The sequence below is a fragment of the Beta vulgaris genome, chromosome 1 (genome assembly GCF_026745355.1).
Source record: "Beta vulgaris subsp. vulgaris cultivar EL10 chromosome 1, EL10.2, whole genome shotgun sequence".
Classification (NCBI taxonomy): Eukaryota; Viridiplantae; Streptophyta; class Magnoliopsida; order Caryophyllales; family Amaranthaceae; genus Beta; species Beta vulgaris.
The window spans coordinates 38,398,699-38,422,145 of record NC_079202.1 but is presented as its reverse complement, the minus strand read 5'-3'; the positions used below and the strand labels follow the sequence as shown (position 1 = coordinate 38,422,145).

Below are 23,447 nucleotides of genomic sequence, written 5' to 3'. Positions count from 1 at the left end.
GAATTATGTATAGGTAATTTTTATTAGTTCATACGTGATTTCTATTAAGTTGGATTTGCATGTTTTATGCCGTTGTGTGAAATATGTTGGTTATGATTTTTATATTATGTTTATATGGAAGATTGATGCAAGCGTGTGTGATTTGGGAACTTTATTGTATTAATTCATATGAGAGATTAATATATATGTTGGTTTGGATCATGATTGAATCATGTTGATCCCTTTGGATTATTTAATTACTTCACAAGGACCAACGACCTTATTTGGTAAGTGGATTATTATACCCGTGAGACGTTGGTTGGTTGTTGATATGGTTCAATGAATAAAGGAAGCTTATGAATTATAGTTGGAAAATCTTGGGTTGTTAAGTTGTTATTGATCTGATCACCTTATCTAATCCTAAGACAAAAATGAAAGTTTATGATTTTGATGATTGCATTATTTGGCCTACTTGTGAGTCATAACAAGTGAATAAATTATTAATCATGTAACGTGAAAATAGTAATAGCTTTAGACTTGTGTACGTCTGAAGTGTTGGACAAGTATGAGTTTGAGTACATGGTGGTAGTCCACGACTTTTCTTAGGACCAGATTGATCATCGTGTCTTATTTTTATTTTAAAGGTTCCTAAATATCGTAGGTTAGGGGAATACGGAGTCGCGCCCGTATTTCCTCTTTATTTTAAATTGAAGAATGGTTTTGGTTTAGACAACTCGTTCCATTGACTATTCCATCTAAAATTAATTAATCTATTAGTTGTGAAGTTTAGTTCAGTAAAAGTAGTCTATAATGTTATTTTACTATTATTTATCTTTGCTTATTATTTATTAGTATCATGTTAGGATTGTTTATTTATTTATTTGGTATGTAGTACTCATCAGCTTTGCTGATTATGTGCTTTATTTGAGTGTGTATTAGGATTATCACTATGCATTATTGATCCTGTGATGACCCATTTGGTGAGCTGTCTCTAGGGATCAATAGTGCATCGTCATTCACAGGTTTGAAGATGATGCATCATGGGTTCAGGATTGGAGAGCTTGTGTTGACTATCTAGTATATTTAACTTTTAACTTTTCGTAGTTGCCTTTGACTATGGACGTTGACTTTGAATTTGGAGTTTAACTTTTACTTTTGTTGGTTTGACTTTTAGAATTTTCTTTTTCTTTGACTATGTTTTATTTCTAAAGTTTATTTATTATGTTTTCTGTTGCAAATTCCTGAATAAGCTGATACGTTATCACACGGGCGATAATACTTTGATAATTCTCTATGTTTTCTATTGAAAAGGTATTTTAGAAAATAGAGAATTGTCGGGGTGTGACACCCACTTCTTTGAACCAGTACTTTTTCTTCCCCATTTCCATAAGGTGAAAAAGATTGAAGAAAGAACTGTAAAAAATGGCGAAAAAGACAAGTTAAGGAGAGAAAAGTTACGTGGGAGAAGCGGAAGATGGAAAGATTTAATGTGCGTTTGAAATGGCAAAAGTGGGTTTATAAATGAGTTGTAAAAATGGACGGTTGAAAGGAGTGTAATGATGGGTATTTTTCGAACAAGGAGACGGGTTGCAGTTATCTCGCGTATTCGTAGGCGCAGTAATCACATTAAGGACGTAGTGGCTAGTGGGTAGTTGTAATTTCACTTGTGAAATTTATGGTGCAATTAATCAAGCAAAATTAATGGCAATAATTGTGTGGTAAAATTAACTTGTACTTGATCGACCAGATTTAGGGACATGACCAGATTTGAGGACATGTCCTAATTTCGTTTACATGACCAGCAAACACGTGGCAGAGTCCAGCATTGAACCAAGTCATAGTCCGTTAGAGCGATTGAGATAAACAAGGGAAACTCGCTATAAGTCCAAGGGATACTTAGCTAGAATATTTGTCATTTGTAACAACCTATAACGATAACTTTAGTTAGATTTCTTATTATAAATAGATCTTATGCAGCCAAGTATAATGCATCAGTTCTCACTAGCTACAATTCACTACTCTTATTCGGTATTCTTGTATTCTTTGTCCAATACATTCGCAATAATATAGTTTGAGTCCTCTCATTCGTTCTTTAAGTACTTAGATTGATTGCCTAACTATTATTAATAGATTGATCATCTTTGGTAAAATTTATCCAAAACACATACATGTATTATATATATATTGAAATTCACATGTCAATTTCGTTTCATCCTAAATCTAATTGTCAATAAGTATAGTACTCCAGTTAATTATCATAAACTAGTATATAATTGCATATCAACAATTTAAGGGTGTCGATGAGACATGCATTATAAAGTCGGCTTGCCCTGTTATTTATACTGAGAATTGAGTTAAATTCCTACGAAGTCTATTAGTTATATAAAAAATTTATCACGAATGAATATAGAAGTTACTACATAAGAAATAATGCAAATTACAAAATAGAAAACAGATACCTTGAAAGCTATCTAAGAATCACAAAACCATATGAGCATCATGGGGAAAAATACTAGTAACTGAACCTTTTAGAGGTGTCTTAGCTATCTTCTCGATCACTATGACCTGGTATGTGGTGTTGGAGTCACATTCACCCTTTTGATACACATCCTCCAATTTTTAACCACATATAATATTATAACTATTATTTTAACCCGTGCGATGTTTCGAGTTAGTTCAAATTATCAAATATATAATTATTCATAAATTTCATATTTGATTTTATTAGCTTTTTTTGAATATTCTATCTAGTGAAAAATTGAAAAATGGGATACTTGATTTTATTAGATTTTCTTAATATTATTCTATCTAGTGCAAAATCGAAAAATGAACGTTATGACATTGTTCCGATATGGAATAAATGCTATTGAAGTGAGCCGGTATCCTTCGAGTGTGCAACCCAGTTTAATGCCCTGTAAGACTGAATACGTAAACTAACCTCGAGGGTTGATCCGAGGAACTCCCCTCCAATGCCTAAGTCAGTAAAGGGTAATAGCCGGTATATATGATATAGAGTATAATAGTGTATGTCAACGTACCTTATGACTCAGGTCAGAGGGTATTTATAGGAGCCGACAATGTCCTTGTTAAGATAGGACAATTCTCCTATTGGTTGATACCATTCTATCCTCTTCAATACTTATCTTCAGACCCATAGCCACATTAGATCAACACTAGATTAGACCCAAGCCCATCTGAGAATGGCCCAAGTTAGGAGCACCGTCAAGGTATCCTAGTAAGGCCAGCATTACATAGTCAACGGGCTTCACATACATGAGTTGACCATGATAGTCATTAGCGGTTTATCAGGATTGGTATGGAACTTAGTCAGCCCCCATACAACTAGGCCCCAAGCCGGTATGAATGGTATAGGCATGCCCTACTTAGTAAGTAGTAAACCGTCATGGATATAACCGTTGGGAATTTATGGGAATGCCGATCATCGCCTTGGTTTTTGCGCGCAAATGGTGTCAGCGATTTTGGAGCTCCACACATGTTTCCATACTTCATACCAAGTTGCATGATCGAGGAAGGAAAGACGAAGAGTCGCCTAATCCAAACCGTGGATTTTCCTATAAATAGAGTGCGGATGACCTCCGCTGCTCATTTTCACCTTGTTCTTCTTTCATTTTTGCTCTCCAAACAATCTCTCTTTCTCTCTCTGAACTGCTCTTATCTCGTCTGCGAACAATCTTCCAACTTGCCTTCCGACTGAACTCAATGCTCGCTTGGAAATCTCCTTTTCTAGCTCTTTGTTTCAAGGTATTTCACACAAATTTCCTCTACGGTTCATACTTCGAAATTATAAACGTCTTCTCATTCTGATTCCCAAATATTTGTAAGAGTCCCTCTTCTATGACCCATAACGATTTTAACTCTGATAGTACCTCCACTACCCCTGTAGTGTCTGCTAAATCACCGATAGTAGACTTAACTAGAGAACGTAGGAGTAAAAATTACCTCCGTAGTACCTCTAGAAATCTGTTTGGAAAACAGATTCTGCATCAAGGGGCCGAGATTCTTCGTATTTTCGGACGGGTATGAACTAGTATTACCGGCTGTTAGGAGCTAGGAAACGGATTGTCCAGCAGGGCATGTCGCGATTTATGCGCACATGCTGGATTTCGGCCTCCGTTTCCCGCTGGATCCATTTATAGTAAAATCTTCTAGGCATGGAACATATGCCTGTCATAATTGATGCCATTCGGATGGAGCAATGTTATAGCGTATGCCTGGACGATCCAATATAAAAAGTGCCCTGAAACCCTTAACCTGTTTTGCAAGTTGCACTTGATAAAGGACGACAGTTCCGCCAAAAGGGAAGGGTGGTGGGAAGAGAAAGAGATCACGGGCCGACAATGATTTGGGTCAGGGTGGGTGGATGTCTCTGTACACCAAGGTTGGTAAGCTGACGGTATATCTTAAGCTTACCTCCTTGAAGTAATGGCGGCCCAGATTCTTCTAGGTAAGGCTGTCTTCCGATTAACCTTTGTGCCGGTAGTGGACCAAGCTTGGCCCCCGGATGCAGCAAATCCTGGACCGGCACCTGACACGTCGAGAGAAAGACGCTTTTGAATTTTTCTAAGCTTCCTCCATACCGACGCCTAAGGGGTCGAAGAGGGTGCCGGTCCCGCTCGCTTAGTTGCCGCATGCGAAGTATATCTTGAGCAACGCGGCCCTTTCCGCTCTCGACTTTTGTGAAGCTGAGCCCCATGGTGAGTTTTTACACTATTACACTGGCTGTGATTCCTCTTTTACATATTTGCCTTTGTATTCGCTGCTAACTGCCTTTTTGTTGTTATTGTGCATAAGCCGGGAACACTTAATCGAATTTGATGATGCCATTCCTACCCTTGATCGGGCTAAGGTGGAGGATGCTCATGGTCGCCAGGAGTTTGAAAACCTAGTTAATGATGAGGTTCTGGACGTCGAGGTCACAGAGGCGGACATCGCCAACGCTGCTCCTCGCATTGAATTTGAGGAGGAAGATCCAGACGCCACCAATACAGAAGTGGTCGATGCCGACATCGTTGTCATTGACGGGCCTCATCTAAAAGGTGTGGCGACCTTCGGGACTGAAGAACATAAGGGGTAGAATCCTTGTTCTAGGTCTTGTTTTTTTATCCTCTCCCCTTTTGTAAGCCTCGCCGTCTGTGGCTGGCTTTTCATTTGATGCTAGATAGTTTAAGATGTAATAGATATTTATTCAATGAAAATAGTATTTTTTCCAACTTTGGTGTCGGCTTTTTCTTCATTGCTTCTCTATCTTGCTTTGCAGATTATTTGTATCTATCAAATGTGAAAGTACCCAAATCTGGGGGGTACTAATAATCGTTTTTAATTATCTTAATCCGGCAAATCCATTGGGGTCATTGACCGTACGATATTATGTCGTAGCACCCTGATGGCAAATCCACTTAGGTATTTGGCCATCAGTGCTGACGTTCGATTTATCCTGACGGCAGGTCCTCATAGGTCATTAAGGGTTAGGGAACCTATTTTACCTTGGAAGGGTACCTTATGGCGGCAGATTCATATAGGTCATTGACCGCCAAGGACCTTGCTTTATATTAGTAAAAGTTTCTGTTAACGACATTATTGCTAATTATGTAGTTTAAACTAGAAAGAATAACTAAACATGTTACTTTTTAAGTACGATGGCTTTTCATTTATTCTTGACCAACTTACCCGACATGTCCTCTAGCCGGTATGCCCCTAGGACGATTTCTTCCTTGACTAAGTAGGGTCCTTCCTAGTTGGCTGTTAGCTTGCCGTTTGCATGCGCTTTCACTATGGCCGATGTGCGTCTGAGTACTAAATCTCCCTTCTCTATCGGTCAACATCGTACTCTATTACTGTAGGCCTTACTTACCCGATCCTTGTACGCATATGACCTGAGCTCTGCAGCTAGCCTCACTTTCTGTAGGAGATCGAGGTCCTCTTTGTACAACCTGTTGTTTAGCTCAGGGTCGTAATTTAGGATCCGCGAGTTGGATAGCCCAACCTCAACCGACAGTGTCGCCTGTTAGACCATACAGCTGCGAGGACCATATCTACCCAAGCACCTTTCAAATCGTCCAACTTCTTTTTCAGTGCGTTCAGGATTGGCTTGTTGGCGGCTTTAGCTTAGCCATTAGTTTGAGGATGACATAGTGACGAGTATGCAAACTTAATACCATAAGGGCTCAATAAGGTTTTTACTAGACCACAATCAAACTGGATGCCATGGTCCATAACAATCCCCATGGGAATTCTAAACCGTGTGATCAAGTTATGCCAGATAAATTTCATCATCTGGTTGCCCGTGATTTTCGCAGTCAACTCCGCTTCAATCCATTTTGTGAAGTAATTGATCCTTATTATCAGGCATTTTCTTCCTCCAGATGTCGGTGTGTATGGTCCTATGATATCCTTCCCCCATTGGGCAAAAAGGGATGGGATTTAGGATCGGCTGCAGATTATCTACCGGCTGGTGGATATAACCGGGGCAAATCTCTGGCAATTGTCGCACTTCTTTATATAGGCATGTGCATCAACTACCATGTGGGGCAGTAAAATACTCTTAGTGCATTCAGTGCTATGGTTTTTCCGCCGATATGATTTCCACATACTCCCTAGTGTATTTCTTCAATGATTTTTGAGGCCTCATGAGTCATTACGCACCTTAGAAGCGAGAATGAAAGGCTGTTTTTGTACAGATGACCCTAGAGGATGAAGTACCACATAATTCTCTATGAAGCTTCTTCTCTGCCATCTAGTCTTCCAGTAAACTATCTTCCAGTTTGTAAGAGATTATATTGTCATACCACTCCTTTCTCTGGTTGATTGCGTTTACTGTTCGCTGGGCAGGGTCTATGCTCCTTTCCAGCAGTATCTCTATCATGACACTGTGTTTCATATCGAACGTACTAGAGCTGGCTAGCTTGTATAAAGCGTCGGCGGCCATGTTCCCAGTTTTTGGCACCAAAGCCAAGCTCTAGAATCCTGCCATTACTGACCCTGCTTCAGTACTTCTGCATTACGGGCCCTTTAGCTCCGTATGTGCCCTCTATTTGGCTTGCTACCAGCTGTGAGCCCATTATCATCATTATTTTCTTGGCTCCTACCGCTATGCACATATTGATACTGGCTAGGGCTGCTTCGTACTCGGCCTCATTGTCGGAGGTTTTGAAGCCAAAACGGACGACATCTTAAAACGTATTGTCTTCTGGCGCCCATTTGGATAGCGTAGCCATCCACTGATATCTTCCAGGTACCGGCCGCCTCGCTTGTCTCTTCAGAGGTGGTTTCGACAATGAAGTCGGCCAAGGTTTGGGCCTTGATAGCTGTGCGGGGTCGATACTCGATGTCAAACTCAAACAATTCAATCGCCAATTTGATTAGCCTGCCGATCGTATCTAACTTGTGAAGTGCTTTCTCCATCGGTTAGTTTGTAAGAACTTGGATGTGTGAGAGTCGAAATACGGCTTAAGCTTTCGTGCCGCTATGAGTACCATCTTTTCCAGCAACTCATACCTCTGCTCTACTCCTTCAAGTACGTGGCTTATGAAATAAATGGGGCTTTGCTGACCCTTCTTTTCTACCAACAAGACCGCTGCCACCGTCTTCTCCAACACCGAAACGTATAACTGCAACCTATCTCCGAGCTTGGATCGGGTGATAGCGGATAGCTGTTTGAAGTGTTCATTGACTCCTTCAAAGGATTTCTTTTATTCCCCCCCCCCACTCAAACTTCTTGTTCCTTCGCATGACCTTGAAGAACGATAAGGCTTTCTCTGCTGATTTGGAGACGAATTTGGTTAGGGCCGCCATTCTTTCTCTCAGCTTTTGGATACTCTTAGGTTCCGGTAGCTCGCTTTTGCCTTAACATTGTCAGGGTTTGCATCTATCCCCCTTTAACTAACCATGAAGCCAAGGAACTTACCGAACCTAACCCCAAATATGCACTTCTTGAGATTTAGCTTCATTTGGTGCTTGCAAAGGGTCGCAAAGGTCTCCTCAAGGTCAATGACATGGGCTTCTTCTGTGAGGCTTTTCACAATGCTATCATCCATGTAAACTTTCACTTTCTTGCCTATTTGATGAGCAAAGATCTTATCGATGAGCTTTTGATAGGTAGCGGGCATTCTTTAGACTGAATAGCATAGCCTTGTAGGCATAAACTTCTGCGTTAGTGATGAATGTTGCCTTGTTCCTATCAAAATCTAGGAGGCTGATCTGGTGATACCCTAAGAAAGCATACATTAAGTAGTGCGTGGCCACTAGTAGAGTCTGCCAACTAGTCGATTCTAGGTAATAGGTAACACTCTTTCGGGCAGCTTTTGTTCAAGTCGGTAAAATCTACACACATTCGCCAGGACCCATTAGCTTTCTTGACCATTACCACGTTCGCCAACCATTCCGGATAATCACAAGGCTCGGTGAAACCTGCTGGTAACAGTTTATCAACTTATTCTTTGATGGCGGCATTCTTCTCTCCTGAAAAGTTTATCTTCTTCTGTTTTACCAGACGTACATCCTCGTTGACATTTAACCAATGGACCATGAATGTTGGGTCAATTCCCGATTTCATCCGCTGAGAATGCAAAGACATCTGCGTGGCTGCGTAGAATACTTATCAAGTTTACCTTGACATCGTCTGCCAGGTCGGCCCCGATCTTAACTATTCTCTCCGGTCTTTCATGCTCAAGGCTGGTTTCCTCTGTTTCGCCTTCTGGGTTAGGTATTGGCAAGTCTGCCGGTCTTCTTTATAATTTTTTCATGGACAGATCTTTGTTAGCTTTATTCTCGGCCCTTCGCCGTTTTCTCTCTGAAGGTGGCGTATCTGTCGGCCTTTTGTGATTTGAATTCTTTAGAGCCGTTCAATAACATGCCCTAGGTGACTCTTGATTCCAGTTTATTTTCTCTAAGTTTCCTATATTTGACATGTAAATCATTGTTAGGTGGTAGGTGGATACCACCCCCTAGGCATCATGTATTAGAAGTCTCCTTATGATGGCGTGATATGCGGCTGGGACGTCAACCACTATGAACTCCACCATCAAGTCTCTTGATTTGGACCCTTTTCCAATCTTGACTGGCAGCTTGATTATACCTTCGGGAACAACAGATGCCCTGGTAAATCTGATCACGGAATAGGATACCAGTTTTAGACACGACATCTCGAGTCCCCTTTTTTCGAATGTAGCCATGAATAGAATGTTGGCGGAGCTGCCACCATCCACTAGGATGTGGTGAGCCATCGCGGTTGAGATCTGCAGAGATACTACCAAGGGGTCATCATGAGGGTAAATGATCCCCTTGGCGTCCTTTGATGTGAATGCTACTAACGACATGGTTGGTGGTGCAGCCCACTGTCCGGTGTTGTTGTAATTCACCTGGTGCCTTACCTCCTTTAGGCTGGCCTAGCACCGTGTATACTACCTTCGTGCGCTGGTCCTCCCGAGATGACATGAATCTCAATGATTCGTTCTTTCACCGGCTTCCTCTTGCTTTCCTCTTCTATGGAAGATTCATCTCGTTCTTTCCTTGCTTGGTACTGCTTAAAATAGCCTCTTCGTACTATGTCCTCAATTCCATCTCTCAAATCCTTGCAGTCGTCCGTGATGTTACCATAATCCCTGTGAACGTCACACCACTTTGACTTATCTCGGCCTTTATAGAACATCCTTTTACGTCGTTGCCACATGCCATCCTTCTTGTGTAACTCATAGTTCTCGGCCCTGGACATCGTCAAACGAGTGTAATTATGATACGGTTATATCGCCCTTCATCTCCCTTCTTTACTGAATTACTCCCTCCTTTCTTCCGTATCCATCTGAATTTTTGTCTTTCCGGTACTTGTCCTTATCTTTCTCTTTCTCCTTTTCATCCCCCTCGAATCGCTTTGTAGTTGCCGCCTTGTCGAACTTCTCTTCCCCGATAAACTCATTGGCCTTACTCAGGACTTCGGTCAGGCTAGTTACTTCTTACGACCCAGGTAGCTTCTGAAGGCAGTTCCTTCCTTCCAACTGATCATCATAGCTAGGACTACGACCTCCTACTGCAGGTTGGAATAGTGACGACTCATAATTGAAACGACCTATATAATCCCTTAAGCTCTCCTTGTCTCCCTGCTTGTTAGACATCAGCTCGCCAGTAGTTTTCTCCCTGCCGAAGTGCGCTACGAACATGGACATAAGCTGCCGAAACTCAAAGATGATTGTTGGTAGTATGCTTTTGAACCAGGTCTAGGCTAGGCGAAACAGAGTGGAAGGGAAAACCTTACACCAGACGGAGTCAATATCGGTATATATCAACTTGTGTCCTTCATAGGCAGAGAGGTGATCCTCTCGGTCCGTCTTGTGGTCATAGTTGCATGACGGCATATCTTGATTTTCTCCATGGGCTATTGGAGTATGGTTGTCGAGAAAGGAGAATTCCGAAGAGACACCGGTGCTCTCCGTTGATATTAACTCTCTCCTCTAGGCCTCAGTTGACTGTTGGATCTCAGTGAACTGGTCTTCCTCTTTGCCTCCTTCCCCCAGGGCTTCGTGGGGGTCTTGGAATTCTCCCCCCGATCATGTTCTTTCCGGAATTGATCACCCTGTCGGGTCATTGCGAGATACGCATCTTCCTCACATGACTGTGGAGCCTATTCAATGGACGCTTGCCGGTATGACTGGTCGGTGAGTCTGGCTTGCCATGGCTTGGAAGACCTCGACAACACTCCTGAGCCGTTCAGGACTGAATATATACTGGAGCGTCTCAAAGATGTTAAGTTAAGGGGTCTCATTGGCACCTTGCCTTTATCAACAGGTGGCTTGGAAGATCCTACTACCGGCTGCGGAGTTGAGAAACCAGGTGGTGCCTTCCCTTGTGGAATGTTGTTTTCATCGGTTTTCCGCATCCTGAAGTCTACTTAGGATCCATAGGACTAGTATGCTGGCAAAGTTGTGGCTTAAGACTAAAGGTATTTTTCACCCTTCCTTCTATCGCCAATTCTTTCGGTATGAAATAAATGCTATTGGAGTGAACCGGTATCCTTCAAGTGTGCAAGCCAATTTGATGCCCTGCAAGATAGAACACGTAAACTTACCTCGGGGGTTGACAATAGGAACGCCCCCTTCGATGCCTAAGTCAGTGTATGTCAACGTACCTTATGACTCAAGTCAGGGGTATTTATAGGAGCTGGTAGTGCCCTTGTCTTATAGGACATTGCTCCTATTGGTTGGATACAATTCTATCCTCTTTCATACTTATCTTTAGGCCCATAGGCGCATTGGATAAACACTGGATTAGACCCAGGCCCATCTAGGAATGACCCAAGTTAGGAGCACCGTCAAGGTATCCTAGTAAGGCTGGCATGAGATAGTCAACGGCCTTCACATACATGAATTGACCATGACGGTCGTTACCGGTTCATCAGGAACGATATGGAACTTAGTTAGCCCCCATTCATGCATGATAAATTGTTTTCACAAATAGTTCTAAAGAATTGGGATAAAAATAACAATTTCAATGGAATTAGGGTAAAATAATATTATCACTTAATAAATGTGTTAGAGATCAAAAAGCTTGTTTTTGTTTTTATGATTACATATAATTATAAGATTTTGTTATGTTTTACTTTGAAATATTGAGCATTGAAATTGTAGTGGATTAGTGGCTAAACACTCATATTTTATTTGAAAGGTCATGTGTTCGAATACTAGTAACTAAATATTGTTAATATTTTTAAATTAGATAATAAACACATATATTAAAATATTGACCATAGTGCTACATGACACCGTTTCTTTAATAGGAATGTCTGTTAATATATTTGTATTCACGATTTGAATATTATTCTATAAATACTTTTCTTTATTTTTTGTAAGAAAGAACTTTTGTATTATTGAAACCCAACACAACCTGTCCAAAAAGGGACTGTATAAACCTCTGGATAAACCCAGAGTACCCACTGTCCAAATACAACCAGAAAAGCTAGTACAAACTATTTTTACCATGCGATATCTATATCTTTTATTTGCTTTGGTAGTCTAGATTCATTCCTTTGTTTTTTACAATGTATTGAATTTCTTTGCTAGTCTGTTCGACTGTATGTATGTGCATATTCCACAATGCATTGTTTCGTTCCTGCCAGATTTTATAAACCAGAGCCATGATGCCAACTCTAATAATCTGCTTCTTGAACTTGCTACTATTGCATCTTCTCTTGGTCCAGGCCAAGAAATGAGCTAAGTTATTAGAGGTTGTATTAACACCAAGCCATCTTTTTACAGCTTGAAGGCGTTGCTTGCTGTAATTACATCTAAAACAATAGGTGCGTATGATCTTCAATCTCATTGCCACATAGAAGACATTGATCAGTAGAACATATATCCAAGTGGTACAACCTACTCCTTGCGCATAATTTTTGTCTCATAGCTAGCCAACTAATAAAGCTATGCTCCGGTATATTATGATTATCCCAGACATCCCTGCACCATCTTAATTTTTCTCCTGGGTTATGCAGCTGGTAATACAACTTTGCTGTTCAAAACTGAGGATCTTGTAACCAGCCAATACCACAAATAGATGTTATATTATGCTTAACCTTGCAGATGAATTTTAAGGCCCTACTAGCAGAATTAGGACCCCTATATTGACTCCAATCTTATCTCTAACATACATCACATGCACCCACTTCACCCACAATTTATCCTCCTTCATTGTTATACTACAAGCTTAGCTTGCTTCCCCACCATAGCCATATTCCAATGACTTGAGGACCTGAACCCCAATCCACCATTGCTCCTAGGCCTATAAATCTCATCCCAATTAACATACCCAGGTTAGGAAGAATTGCAAGAACCAGTCCATAAAAAAGAACGACAAATAGCATTAACTTGCTTTATAATCTTCTTTGCCAGCAAGAAGATTTGGCTCCAATAGACACATATGCTAAGCAAAACAAAATAAACTAATTGCCTTCTTCATGCAAAGGAGATGTTTCTTAAACTCCAAATACGTATTATGCAAACCATCTTTTCAACCAATTGATCATAGTCAATAGATGACAACTTCTTAATACTTATAGGAACCCCTAAATACCTAAAAGGCAGGCTTCCTTGTTTAAATCCAAAACTATCAACAATCCTTTGCACATCCTGAAAGCTTATCCCACAACCATATGTAACTGATTTGGTAGGGCTAGCCACAAACCCAGTTGAGGCAGAGAATAATTTTAAACCTTGAAGCAGCATGAACACAGAGGGAAAATCACCTTTGCAAAATAAGATCAAATCATCTGCAAAACAGAGATGATTTAACCCAAGAGACTTACACCTAGGATAAAACTTAAGCTGAGGTTGTTTCCCTTTATAGTTCATGATTCGTGTGAAATATTCCATGCAAAGGACAAAAATCAAGGGTGACATAGGGTGACCTTGCCTTAGGCCTCTTTTTGACTTAAGGAATTCAGTTGCAGCTCCATTTAACATGAGAGTGAATGTAGGGCTAGTGACACTCACCATCACCAGTTTCACAATTTGAGGAGGAAAATTAAGCATGAGCATCATATCCTCAAGGAACTCCAAGCAAACAATGTCATAAGCCTTATGGATGTCTATTTTCATAAGGCATCCCTTTTGTACATCTTGACAATATCTTGACAGAGAAGGATATTGTGTAGAATGCTTCTACCATAAACAAATGCTCCTTGAGCTTGTGAGACAATAGAGGGCGGGACCATTCTTAATTTCTCATATAAGAGTTTAGTTATGCATTTGTAAATGATGGAACAACAAGAAATTGGTCGATAGTCACTAACATGGGTAGGACATTTGACCTTAGGTATCAATGTGATAGTAGTAACATTGATACATTTCAGGAGCTTCCCAGTTTGAAAGGAGTCAATGACAACAGCAGTAATATCTTCACCAATTATTGCCCAAGATTGTTTGAAAAGATAGCTATTAAAGCCATCCAAACCAAGTGCCTTGTCATTGGGAATTGACCATAGCACTCTCTTAATATTGAATATAATGAAATTGCACTCCAATAATCTGTGCTGAGCATCAGTGAACTTTGCCCCCTCTGCTAACACCAAGATCCTCACCTTACATCTCTGTAAAAGCTCATTCCCAAGCAGGTCTTTATAAAAACTTACAAAAGCTGCCTGAATCATGTCTTCAGAGTTGACCCATTGACCTTGCCCATCTTGAATGGAGTGAATTTTATTAGTAATTCTTCTTGCTTTGATTAATTGGTGAAATAACTTAGTGTTATCATCACCTTTATCAATCCACTGCAATTTGGATTTCTGCTTCAAGAAAACTAATATATCTCCCTTAGGCTTCTCTGTAATCATCAACTGCTATTTTTTCTTGTTTACTATGTTCCATGTTATCAGGCTGGCTATGCATCATCTGCTGCACTTCTAGCAATTTTTGATAGGCTAGACTAGCCCCACTTGCACATCTGAGAAGCTAGCTGTGTTCAATTGCTTCAAACCACCTTTACGAGCCTTCAATTTCTGGAAAACTTGGTACATCTTACAGCCCCTGATGATCTGAATATTCCATGCCTGCTGCACAACTTCCATAAACCCAGTGTCTTGCACCCACATATTAAAGGGTTTTTTCCTACCCCCGTTATCCTTATAAACACACAACAAGCTAGATAATGGTCAAAATCTCCTTCTAGATGGTAGGAGACTTCAGCATTTTCATACATCTCAACACATTTCTTCATTCACCAAAGCTCGATCAATCTTGGAAAACACTCTATTTTCTCCCTCTTGCTTGTTTGTCCAAGTGAAGAATATCCCAAAATGCTTCATATCAGCCAATCTACACAGAGCTACACACTCTCTAAAAGCCTTAACCTCATTCAATCTTACAGGAGCTCCAATTCTTTCATCTGAATTCAATACACAATTGAAATCTCCCATAACAAACCATGGATCATCATTTTTCACATTGCTCAAATCTACCGATAATTCTTCTCTATTCCTTCTATCATTACAGCCATAGACAAAGGAACAGAAAAAGGTGGACAAGGGCCCATTGGCTCCACTTTACAGTGGATGAGTTGAGTAGTAAACAAGAAGAATTGAAACAACAAAAGCTTCAGGTCTCCAGGCAACAAATATTCTACCCTTATCTACCACACAACTATTAGTGGTAAAGCACCAACCATCACGCAAAGTTTGGTAAATCATTCCCATTCTAGAAATCTTCACCTTAGTTTCCACGACACTGGATAGTTTAACATTACGATCAGATTTAAAGTTCCTAATCTCAAGCTGTTTATCTCTCCTATTTAATACCCTGACTTTCCAAACTAGCATATTATCCATTTTTGTCAGGGGACTTACACCCCTGCACATTATTCTCAATATTTTGACCCACATCATAAAACAATTCAGCAATAGTTGTAGTTTTCAACACATCAAAAATATTCTTAATAGGAGTAGGAGCTATTACATCTTTATCAGCCTGCCTCGGCCCCCTTGTCACCACTCTAAGATCAGAATCCTTAGAGATATTCTGAGCAGCTTCATGAGAGGTCTTAAGTCCACCTAATTTGCACTTTCTATACCACCTGTTGCTGCTGTTGTAGTTTGCTTAGCAACCCAAATATTCTTTATTTTGCTTTCTCTTTACACACATATCTTGCTTATGACCATATCCATTACAGTTGTTACATAATACAAGTTTCCAACCATAGACAACCCTTTGATCAACAATTGACCCTTCTTCATTCCGAAATTGAATTTTTTCAGGGGAATCCTGATCAACAGTAACTTCAATTAAGATTTTAGCAAACTGCAATCTATCCCTATTTTGAGTTGCTTGATCAACTTTTAGGAATTTGCCTATCTTGCTTACAATCTTGCGCAAACTTCTTTCACCCCAATACTTCAAATCTAAAGCATGTAACTCAACCCATATAGGCAAGTTCTTGATGTTCTTGGATTTAAATCCATATTTGGTTCCTAAATTTGCATAATTAGAGGTTTCCCATCAAAAAATTGATGTCCCCATTCATAATCAGATCTCTATTCTCAATAGAAGAGGTACAACAAACCATGCAGAAACCCCTCCCAATTGTGGCAACTTTATAAACATCATACTTCCCCCCAATCCTCCTAATAAAGCTTTCAAACACCGATGAGGGCGGGTTTGCCCCTAAGACATGACAAACAATCAAAGATTTCAAAAGCGAAACTTCCTCCTCAATATCCTCTAAATCAATTTCAGGTAAATCATCATGTAATTGCTCCGAAACTTCATGCGATCGAACATTAGAAAAATTCAATTGCGCAATGGCATTAATAGTATTATCAGTCGATTGCACATCCATCAATTGACCATTTCAACCATTATTAACCTCAATTGTTTTCTCAATTTCGTGAGCCCAAGAAACCCAATTAGAGTTCTTTGACCCATTGTTAATCACCCCAACCATTCCGAAAACAATTGCTTATCTACTGATTGCTTGTGTAGAGTATGTAAAGAAGAACGAGGAGAGAGAATCTCACCTTCCTCCTCACTTGGAGCAGAATCCGCCATCTCTAAAATTTCCACACCTAAGACTTCCTCCATTGATTTGGTTTTCTTAGCATGAGAAGAGGAAGGTCCCTGTTCTTTTCCTTTGCCTTTTGCAACGTTTTTGGAATTCTTCGACCCTCGAGGTCTATCCATGGCGACCAGCAAGATGCTAGAACGACCCGAGAGAGAGAGAATTTCAAGAGAAAGTTCCCGCGTCACGATTTTTATTCTATAATTATTGGATACCATTATAGGACTAAGACTTCATTACTAGAATAACATTTTGGAATATATATATGTTGCTCATATGTTAATTCTTATTCATTGTCATATTATAATAAACCTTATTCTTCTTCATCCCAGATTTATATCTCTTCTATTCGTACAATGGAATTTCAACAATTTGTCAACCAAAGATAAAAAAAAAAATTAACTGTAGAAGATAAAAAAAAAAACACTTGTACAATTTGATGTATAACAAATATCACCTACCTAAAACACAATCTTATTAAAGTATGACGCGACTTGTAGAACTACTAAATATGTAATTTCAGAGAAGATATTACGAGCAGAAAGAATTTTACTTCTGGAAATTCAACACCAAAAACTAGTATAATAGTATGTGGTATATAAATACAGTTAAAACTAGAGCTCACTAGATCACCGACTAATCATTGACCACTCACCTGTTTACCCTTCTTTCTTTTCTTAATCGTTTGACATCGTGTTCACATTGCGGTGATCTCATTGTATTTGCTGACAAAATGATACTAACTTTTGAAAATATCTTCCGGTTTACCTTAGATGGTAGGTGGTCACATGTAAAAAAAAAAAGCTTATATAAAGGGAATCAGACATGAGGTTTTGGCATAAAAACTATCCCAAATCAAATCAATCATAAACATGGGTAAGTTGGGAGGAATGGCTTCTCTTGTAGCCACTCTACTAGTGGCATTTGTCTCATTGAGTTTGCCTGCACAAACCATAGCCGACTATACTTATTCCTCTCCACCACCTCCTGTTCACCATGAGATGCCACCCAAGGGGCATTATTCACCTCTACCACCCACCCCAGTGTACAAGTCACCCCCAGTTCACACTTATCCACCACCCAGTCCGATTTACAAATCCCCACCCGTTCATGAGTACCCACCACCCACCCCAGTGTACAAGTCTCCACCTGTGCACAAGTACCCACCACCCACACCTGTGTACAAGTCTCCACCTGTGCACAAGTACCCACCACCCACCCCTGTGTACAAGTCACCACCTGTTCATGAATACCCACCACCCACCCCAGTGTACAAGTCTCCACCTATGCACAAGTACCCACCACCCACCCCTGTGTACAAGTCCCCACCTGTTCATGAATACCCACCACCCACCCCAGTTTACAAGTCTCCACCTGTGCACAAGTACCCACCACCCACCCCTGTGTACAAGTCCCCACCTGTTCATGAATACCCACCACCCACCCCAGTTTACAAGTCTCCACCTGTGCACAAGTACCCACCACCCACCCCTGTGTACAAGTCTCCACCTGTTCATGAGTACCCACCACCCACCCCAGTGTACAAGTCCCCACCAGTTCACAAGTATCCACCACCCACTCCTGTTTACAAGTCCCCACCTGTTCATGAATACCCACCACCCACCCCAGTGTACAAGTCGCCACCAGTGCACAAGTACCCACCACCCACTCCCGTGTACAAGTCCCCACCAGTTCACAAGTACCCAGCACCCACCCCAGTGTACAAATCTCCACCTGTTCACGAATATCCACCACCCACCCCAGTGTACAAGTCTCCTCCAGTTCATAAATACCCACCTCCTACTCCAGTATATAAGTCCCCACCAGTTCATGAATATCCACCACCCACCCCTGTCTACAAGTCTCCACCTGTTCATGAATATCCACCTCCTACTCCAGTTTACAAGTCTCCACCAGTTCACAAGTACCCACCACCAACCCCTGTTTACAAGTCTCCTCCAGTTCATAAGTATCCACCACCTACTCCAGTTTACAAATCTCCACCTGTTCATGAGTATCCACCTCCCACCCCAGTTTACAAATCTCCTCCACATACCCCAATCTACAAATCCCCACCCGTGTCTCATCCCACTCCTTCTCCCTATGTCTACGCTTCTCCTCCTCCCCCTCATCACTACTGAAGAACTTTCACTTGATTCAAATGTCAAGGTCAGCTTCTTATTAGTTCACTCCATTGAATTTTGTATGCAGACGAATATTATTGATCCTAACTGACGTTTAAGAAAGACATAAAGCACCTTGGATAATTTAGTATCTTCTATTTGAAGAATGGTCTAATTATTCTCGTTTTTAAAATTGTATAATTATTGCATTTGGACATTCGATCACTATCTCTTATTTAATTAGGTACTCCACAATTGTCTTAGCAATATTCATTAATTCTATTACTAGGTAAAAACAGAAAGTGTTTGTACTACAACTAATCAAACTTCTTTAATGCCCTGTAATAGACAACAAAAATTTTGTTGCAAAATTTAATAAAATATTTTGTTCTTAAATTAGAATCATATCTAACTCTTTTTGTTCCCCTTGCATGTTTTGCAGGTATAAAGTTGCTTGAGTACGGACAAGAGAATTAAAGCCAACATGGAGGACGTATCGTTGTCGAATGCGATAGAATATTAGATAATATAAAAAGCTTTTCCCTTTACTGTGTTATTTGGAAACTTATTTATGATAATAAAAGTTTTCTGATTATAATTTCATGTACACCTAGATAGTTGTTATCCAATGCTTTGCGTACGTATTGTGCATGGTGCATGAATCCGATGGCCTACGCATAATTTTGTACTTTTTACTATATCGATATTTGCTTTAATAATGAAGAAGTTATAAAGTTTGATCATACTTGAGTGGATGGTTCAAAAGTCATATAGAGTACAATTTCCTCCGTTATACAAAGTTTCAACATTTTGTCTTCAATATTTTCAAAGGTCTATTATTTTAAAATGTAAAGTACGAAAATTGGTGAAAGAATGCAGGCCACTATTCAAAAAAACATATATAATATCTTGATATCATTGTGGAAGGAAAAATGATCCTTAATTTTCCTGGTTCCATGTTTACAGTTCAAAGACCCTGGTCCTTAAGCTATGAAGCATGAAAATTGCTTAATTTTTGGGAATGGAAACACTTTTGAACAGGAAAATTTCATCTTCCGCCCATTTTCAAGCTTCATTTGCATGTAAATGGTTGTGATATCGAGCTTGAAAACATTTCAGAATCGATGAAACCTTACAATGTCCTATTTTGTGCTGCATAGCTCCTAAGCACTTTGTTAGAATCAAAATGTGTTCGTTCTTGGAGTGCATGTACTTGCGGTAGCACAAGAATGTCCAGGACATTTTGTGGATCGAAGCCTGTTGACACTCCTACTTCGATCGCCTGGTGTTGGCTGGATCAGTACTGTACTCCCTAAGGCAAGAGATACTAACGGAGGAGGAGACAAAATCTGAAAGTATAACCTGTTTATTTTACTCCTTTTATCCCAAAGACATTTAAACACTTGTTGGGACTCAAGTATAAGGTGATAAGATATAGTGTGATTATCAAATGTTATTTTATTAAGAAATGGATGTGACAAGATGGAATATTCTTTCATTGAAGAGGTGAGAAAAAATTGGTTTTTTTATTGATAAAGATAAAATATGGGCCAAAGAAGTGTAAGAAACTTAATATAATAATAGTGGAACAATATCAAAAATAAAAATGTTCAAATTAGTTTGAAAAAAAAAAGGAAAGTGTCCATACTAAATAACTTAGAATGAGAGTATTTAAGTAGGAGAGAGAGTGCACTTGCGGGAGAGTACAATGTAAGTTTATATCTTCAAGTGTAATAAGATAGTGTGGAAATGAAACAAACCTTTTATCAACTACTCCCTCTGTTTCCTAAAAATCTTCCTTGTTACTATTACTACAGATACCAATGAGAATCAAGTTGTGTGAGGGTGTGGGGTGGATAAAGTAGGAGAGAGAAAGGGGCTAAGATAAATAAACAAATAAAAAGGGCTTAAAGTATGAGAGAGAAAGGGAATAAATTGAATTAATAATGTAATGGTGGATCACATGATAGGGACATGAGAGGGTAAAAAGGGAAAAAAATCTAAATAAGGAATAAAGTAAATGAGGGAAGATCTTTTGGAAACACACTTAAACAAAAGAGGGGAGATCTTTAGGAAACGGAGGGAGTATGATATAGTGTAAAAGTAAGAAGATATTTGGAAAATAGACTTAAAACGCAGAGTATTAGGAAGATATTTAGGAGATGAAAAGAGTGTGTTTGTAGATAAATAAGGTCAAAGTAGGTTATATATATATATATATATATATATATACATATATATATATATACATATATATATATATATATATACATATATAATATATATATATATATATATATATATATATATACATATATATATATATATATACATATATATATATATAAGAATAATTCACATAGACAAACTGTATTAATTAATACTAGCCTCGTAAGCATGCACTGCTTGCAACAACATATTAGTATTAATACTGGTATCCGGGATCGTAAAAAAAATTAATATTAATGCAAAAAATAAACATGTAATTCGCACTTATAATTTATTTTTACAAAACATAGGATTGAAAATGAAGATAGGAGAAGTTGGTCTATACTTAATTTTCGCATCAGCTGAATAATAATTATGAAATCGAAAAATATAAAGATGAGTTATACTCTTTTTTTCTTAGTTATTTTATGAACTTTTAATTTATATTCTTTGTAATTGTTATTGAATATTTAAATAAAAGAAAACTTTGTATTTTTGGCTTTACAATTATTGTTGAAAATTTTCTTTGTTATGTTAGTTTCCTCATCCGCTCATCGTCAATAATCTTTTAACGGCAATCTTAAACATTTTATGTTTTTGTCTGATAAGTAAGCAAGTCCTACATTTCAAACAGAACTGACTACAACAAAACTTCAGCCGAGCAGGGAGAAGAAATCATCTAATGACAAATTTGCAAACCATCTTCTGTCATTTTCACTTATCTTCCTCGGCAACCAACTATACACTCTATGCTTTACAATATTCTGTATGTTCCATATATAGTGCTATCAATGCTACCAACTTTAAAGTGCCAAATTATGGCGTCATTTCTGTTCCTACATATGAGATATACCAAAGCTTCAATTGCAACCATTTGTATTGATCTACTGAATTTGTTATGTCTATTGTTGGTTATATGGTTCATATGAAGCTCATAGAGGTGTAAGAGGTGTGGAGAAAGGTTGCGTCAAAGAAATGCGTCAAACGAGCTCAAAAGGGGTTCGCCCGATCGGACCCGTAACCAAATTGGCAGTAGGTGATTTCAGGGCTCGCCCGATCGGGCGAGACAACGACTTATGACTCGGGCGTGTCTCGCCCGGTCGTCGGGCCCGAGGCAAGTTTCCTTTTGGCGTTAAGCACCCGCCCCGATCGGGCGTGGGCCGCCTGACCCGATCGGGCGGGCTGATTTTACCCAGTTTTAGTTTCCGTAAACGTGTTTTCCAAGGAGTGGTATAAATAGGTGCGCTAATACGTCATTAATTGTATTCTTCATCATTATTTACATATTAGAGAGAGAGAGAGCATTAGAGAGGGTTCTTGAGCGCTTTTGTAATCTTTCTTGAATATTCATCAATTCCTAGTGTGTATTCGTGGTTTTTCTCCCAGTTCTTGGGTTTCCACGTAAAAGTTCTTGTGTGTTCTTTCCTGCTTTGTTATTTGGTGTTATATTATTGTTTGCTATTATTTCTAGATTGATAGTTATAGAACTTACAAGTGGTACCAGAGCGAGATTGGTTTATTGTCTAGATCTAGAATAATTTACAATGGAGGATTCAAAGATCAGAATTGAGAAGTTTAATGGAACAGATTTTGGATATTGGAAAAGATGCAAATAGAAGACGTCTTATATCAAAAGAATCTGTCTCAACCTTTGTCTACAAAGCCGACTGGCATTGAAGAGGCTAAGTGAAAGGTACTCGATAGGCAGGCACTAGCGGTGGTGCGATTGACATTGGCTCGGACTGTGGCATTCAATGTCAAGGATATCAAAACAACGTCGGAATTAATCAAAGCCGTGTCAGATATGTATGAGAAGCCCTCGGCAATGAATAAGGTATATCTGATGCGCCATTTATTTGATTTAGAGATGAATAATGGTAGTTCTAGTGCTGAACATATTAATGAATTTAATTCAATAATAAGTCAGGTAACTTCGGTAAATATTGTCTTTGAGGATGAAGTGAAAGCCCTAATTTTGTTGTCCTCTTTACCTACTGCTTGGGAAACTATTGTAACTACTTTTAGTAACTCCTCTGGAAAAGAGAAATTGGTTTATGATGTTGTCTGTGATCTGATTTTGAGTGAGAGCATTCGAAGGAAGGAGAGTGGAGAATCATCTGGAGCATACAGTGCAAAGGGTAGAGGGAGAGGAAAATAAAAGGGAAAAGGGAAGAGTTCTCAAGGGAGATCAAAGTCAAGGGCTCGAAGTAAGTCAAAGGGTAGGACTAGTTTTACCTGTTGGAATTGTGGTGAGAAGGGTCATCCAAAGAGGGATTGTCCACATCCCAAGAAGAAGGGTGGAAAATCTGACCATAATGAGAAATAGGAGGATAGTGACAACTCATAGGTATTTTCTACATCGAATGAGGTTGAGGATGCTCTGATTTTGAGTGTTGATAGTTCTATAGAATCGTGGATCATAGATTCGGGGGCATCGTTTCACTCTTCACCCATGAGGGAGCTGTTTCATGACTTCAAGGCAAAGAAGTTAGGAAAGGTCCATCTTGCTGATGATAAGACCTTGGATATTATGGGGAAGGGAGATGTGGTTGTCAGGACTACGAACGGAGGAACTTTAAAACTGCATGA

General features: G+C 39.4%; 1 protein-coding gene across 1 annotated transcript; it reads left to right on the top strand.

Moving 5' to 3' along the window:
- The first annotated feature begins 17,359 nt into the window (after window positions 1-17,359).
- Window positions 17,360-19,393, top strand: LOC104895608 (proline-rich extensin-like protein EPR1). Its single transcript, XM_010682171.4, has 2 exons — window positions 17,360-18,696; window positions 19,093-19,393. Exon 1 carries the CDS (start codon window positions 17,400-17,402, stop codon window positions 18,666-18,668), a length of 1,269 nt encoding a protein of 422 aa, XP_010680473.2. The 5' UTR covers window positions 17,360-17,399; the 3' UTR covers window positions 18,669-18,696; window positions 19,093-19,393.
- The last annotated feature ends 4,054 nt before the right edge of the window (window positions 19,394-23,447 follow it).